General features: G+C 35.5%; 1 protein-coding gene across 1 annotated transcript in view; it reads right to left on the reverse strand.

Annotated features, from left to right (window-relative positions):
- The window catches only part of LOC106882607 (signal peptide peptidase-like 3), a 344,505-nt gene that overhangs the window by 20,529 nt on the left and 318,860 nt on the right, over nt 1–5,116 (reverse strand). The window contains exon 13 of the mRNA XM_052966894.1: nt 895–983. Within this exon, the coding sequence (XP_052822854.1) occupies nt 895–983 (89 nt within the window). The remainder of the gene's footprint in view (nt 1–894; nt 984–5,116) is intronic.

The following is a 5,116-nucleotide window of genomic DNA, read 5'->3' on the forward strand; positions in this document are numbered from 1 at the left end:
GAAGCCCATCGTATATATGTATATATATATGTATGTATGTGTATATGTTTGTGTGTCTGTGTTTGTCCCCCCAACATCGCTTGACAACCGATGCTGGTGTGTTTACATCCCCGTAACTTAGCAGTTCGGCAAAAGAGACCGATAGAATAAGTACTAGGTTTCCAAAGAATAAGTCCTGGGGGTCGATTTGCTCGACTAAAGGTGGTGCTCCAGCATGGCCGCAGTCAAATGACTGAAACAAGTAAAAGAATCTTTTAGTCAGATGAGGAAGCAGTGCTCTTGACCCTTTACCTGACATCTATCTAGAGACCTGGTTTAAATGCTTGCAACATGGTGAACTCCACTAAAGACAACCAAGGTGCCAAGTGGTGGTGTTAAATCAGGTAATGGAATAGGTATACCAACTGAATAAGCCAGGGTAAGATTTGAACTCAGAACAAAAAAAGGTCAAAACAAATACCACAAGGTATACTACATTCTTACTTCCTTGGATTAGTGACTCTCTTCATCTTTTTATTGAACTTGAAAGGCTGAAATGCAAAGTTGATCTCACCAGGATTTGAACTCAGAGTTCAAAACAAATCCCAGGAAACATTCAAACTGATACCCAAACAACTCTTCTGAGTCATCAATTGATACAAACGTAAATATTAAAAACTGTTCATCATAAAGATGAGTTTAATAATCTGAAAAATGGCATTTCATCACAAACATTTAAATATCTGGTTCTAAATATTTGGCAAACCCAGTTAATCCAGCAGACAGATGGTGATCTATCAAAGGTGGGAGGTTGCACATTTTGAACCCAACCAATCAATGAACCAATTGATCAATCAATCAATCAATAAATCAATCAATCACACACACACATACAAATGAATTCATTTATCTCACCTTGGAAAGACTAATTTTCCAGGAAGTGACAACTTTGGAGCATCTCGTACCAGACCACTTAAATGAAGTTTCTTAGCAAATAAACCAACCTGGAGTAACAGAAGAAAAAAACATTGAGAGATATGAAATCAGAGGTATAACAAAAAAGGTAATAGGTCAGTTGATGTACAGGAAACACATGCTGGTTATCGATTTAAACCCATGTCTCATGTCACAGCAGGTAAAGACCCTCTTTGGTCATGAACAACCATGTGAAAGTTACCCTCCGAGGCACAAGTCCAAGAAAGGTTGTTTATGAGAGACCAGCAGTCACCCATGCATACCAGCATCTCTTCTCCATGCCACTGACGTTATCTAAGGGGAAGGCAAAGGCCAATAGAGCTTGGCACCAGTGATATCACAACTCATTTCTACAGCTGAGTGAACTGGAGCAACATGAAATAAAGTGTCTTGCTCAAGAACACAACACACATCCTGGTCCAGGAATCAAACTCACTACCTCATGATTGAGAGCCTGATACTCTAACCACTGAGCCAGCCAGATAAACAGTGATAGCATATCAATGATAAAGTGACAAAAGAAACTAGAGGGTATCAATGACATGTTTGGACAAAACGTAATATTACATCAATAATGTGCCAGCCAAATGGTAATCCCACATTGATGCTAAACCAAAAAAGAGGGTTCAACAAAGACAGGAATAAAGCTAAATCACAAAGAAACTTCTCAAGTAATTTCTATATCATCACACAACTCTGGGGGAACCACAAATTTGCAGAAACTTTAGTTATTGTAAATATACATTGAAGGAGAAAATAGAGATAGGAATGGAAGGAGAGGGACAGATAGAGGAACAGACATATGTAAATTAACATTCAGTAAAAATATGGATAAAGTTATGCATGGTCATGCGATAAATTGCAAATCACTTTCATAAATGCCTTACAAATGCATAAAAATATGGTTCAAGTTTTTGACATTTGTAAAGGTGTCCAATGTCTATTTTCTTCTTTACATAAATTATATAACACATTATTGCACAGTTATTCAACTATGTTGCTATCATTCACTAAAAAGCAGTCTTAAAACCCTAAACACTACAGTTGTATTGACATCCTTCTGTACACAGGCAAAAATAGTCTGTCTACGGAAACAATATGAATTCATTCTGTATGTGAATATACTGAACTTTTAACTTCTAGAGTACTTAAAGCATTACTAAAATATTTAGAGCATTGTAAGAATAAGTGTTACAGTTGAAACATAGTGGTATTGCAAGTACAACAAACATATATTCATGCACTATTGGAGTTCAAAGTATGCTGTCGCACAGCTACAACTTTATAGGTACAATATAATACAGAAAATAATATGACAGTGTACATGAACTTTTAAAGAACATTTCATGTGTAAAGAATATTACTTGATAAATATTTTCATATCTTACAACTTCATTCAGGCACAGTGATACCAGTAGTTAGAACTTGATATATTTATGCTTTAGAGCAGGGGTTCTCTACCATTTTTTACCTATGGACCCTTTTGATTATTATTTTATTCTGGTGGATCCCCATTACCATTCAATGTTTAAAACCTAGTTTTATAAAAACTTCTTTCAAAATTCCCATTTTGCTTTTCACACATTAACTTGTGTAGGTTCGACTGTGTAGAATGTTAGAGAAAGAGACCTAGCTGTTTCCTGCAATATATACCAATATGTACATCTAAAGCAAATTTTTTTCAGAGGCTCTTAAAATATCATTGTGGATCCCCAATTTACTATTTTGTTGCGTGAACCCCCCAAAATCTTATCTGGGTCCTCAGGGGCCATATGGACCCGGTTGAGAACCTCTGCTTCAGAGTAAAACATTAGGAAAATACAAAGCATAATATCAATTAAAGAATGATAAAAGAGAAAGAGTTATACAACCACATTCATTAGCTTAAGCTATTTCTGGTGTAAGAAGAAGCACACAGAGCTGAGTGCTTGTGCAACATCTTACAGAGGATATTGCAAAAGTGCTAGCTGTACAACAAAATACTTTAAGCTCTTATAATATGTGAATATATGTTTGTGATAGTTACAATGCCTCTACTACATTTCAATTGTAATACATATTTTAAGCAAGGCTCAAAATATTTTTGAAGTTTCTTCAATATACGGGATGGTGATAAAGCTATAGTGTGCAAGGCATTAATACAACTATGTAATGAAAGATAGCAAAAAAGCCAAATAAATGGAAACCTTCAGTACTTGAATACAAAAGCTAAGGCTGAAATTACACAAAAAAATATTGACAATTAGGCATGCTATCATTATCATTTCATGCCTACTTTCCATGCTGGCATGGGTTAGATAGGCTGTCTAGTCAGTGTCAGAACTTATTCAGAGTTACTCTCCTTCTACACAGGTTGGAGGACTGTATCTGGCGTTTATGTTTCATTTTTGACATGGTCTCTATGGCTAGTTGACCTTTCTAACATGAACAACTTTATAAGAGTGCAGTGAGTGAATTTCATCATGACATGTTCTAAACAAAACTAAAAAAAAATGTTTAGATTCGTAAAAGGCCCTCTCTATAGCAAAAAAATTAATAAATGCTGAAATCAGTATTAAACAGTGCTCACCAAACATTTCATAAAACTGTTCTCACAAATGCATTAACTTTCTGAGAAGAAAATATATGGTCATCAGTATCTGAACATGTTTAACCTGTTTCATTTAGGTAAACATACAATAGTTTAAGTATGTTTTATTTATTCTATTTTATTTTATAGCAGTTTCAGAAAAGGAAGAGCAACACCTGTGACCTTTCCAGGGCCTCCATAACTAGTGGTGAAATGGTAAAAGAAGCCACACATCAAAAGTACAACCCATTAGATAGTTTTTGTTTGCCCAATTTTACTCAAAAGACTTGGATTAATCTGAAACTATGGTGACAAATACATGGCCATGGTGTCATGCAGTGGGATTGAACTCATTACCATGTGACTATGTAGCAAATTTCTTCAACCAAACAGCCATACCTGCACTCTTAATTATTGGTTTTAGAATATTTTAGTTTTGCTGTTAGTACTTAGTACTTTTGAACTTAAAAACATTTGCTATATGATTGTAAGACTAAGATTATGTATTTCTCAGATTTTAGTCCCTCTATTGTTGCTCTATCAAAATAGCAACAGTATCTTTTCACACTGATACCAGCTATATTTTTGATCCTGAGTTGCCATTGCTGCCAAGTAGCCAAGAGTATTGAACCTCTTTCAATCCTCAGTATTGAACAGTCAGTTCAGATTGGTCATTAACTGTTTTTTTTTTCAGTCCAGCTAAACTCCAGCTTTTTAGCTGTTATGGTTGTTTAGCTTAGACCAGCCCTAATTCAGTAGGCATAGGATGGTCATAAATATTCCAGTCACAAAAACACCTCATCTTGATTTTAAGTATGAATCTAGGACTACCACAAGGTCCAGTCCTTGTTGCAGTGTGGTGGCTCATGTGCCTCAATGACCCTAAAAGCGATGCCAACAGAGTACAAGCTCCTGATAAGGCCTCCCATGCTGGACAGGTCAAAGGACGGAGGCCAGATTAATAATGATTTCAAATTTCAGCACAAGACCAGTATGTTTGGGAGAGGGTGTTAGTCAATCACATAGATACCAGTGCTCAACTGGTACTTATTTTATCAAACCTGAAAGGATGAATAGCAAAGTTGACCATGGCAGAATTTGATCTCAGAACTTATAGACGGATAAAATGCCACTAAGCATTTTGCCAGCATTCTAACAATTCTTCCAGCTCATCACCTTATGAGGCCAGATTAATAATATATAGCACCAATTCACAGAGGTAAAAATGGATTTGCATAAGGGTAGCAACCCTACCTAAGATAAAGTGAAGTTACAGAAGCTTCAATGACAACTGAAAACAAACAAGATCTGGGAGAGGAAGACCTTTCCTTAGGGATACATATGACTGAAGCAGAACTGAAAAAGCAAGCCCCTACCCCAACTGGAAAGAAAAAGAAAAATAACCCAAGGTCAAGAACAGTGGGAAAAAGTTATTGATAGCCTATGCTCCATAGGGAATGAAGGGGTTAAACAAAAATAAGTAACTTAGGAATACATTATCAAATGTATCTTCCCTATATATATATATGTATATATATATATATACACATATATATATATGCATACATACATATATATATATATATATATATA

This window comes from Octopus bimaculoides, chromosome 1 (genome assembly GCF_001194135.2).
Source record: "Octopus bimaculoides isolate UCB-OBI-ISO-001 chromosome 1, ASM119413v2, whole genome shotgun sequence".
Classification (NCBI taxonomy): domain Eukaryota; kingdom Metazoa; phylum Mollusca; class Cephalopoda; order Octopoda; family Octopodidae; genus Octopus; species Octopus bimaculoides.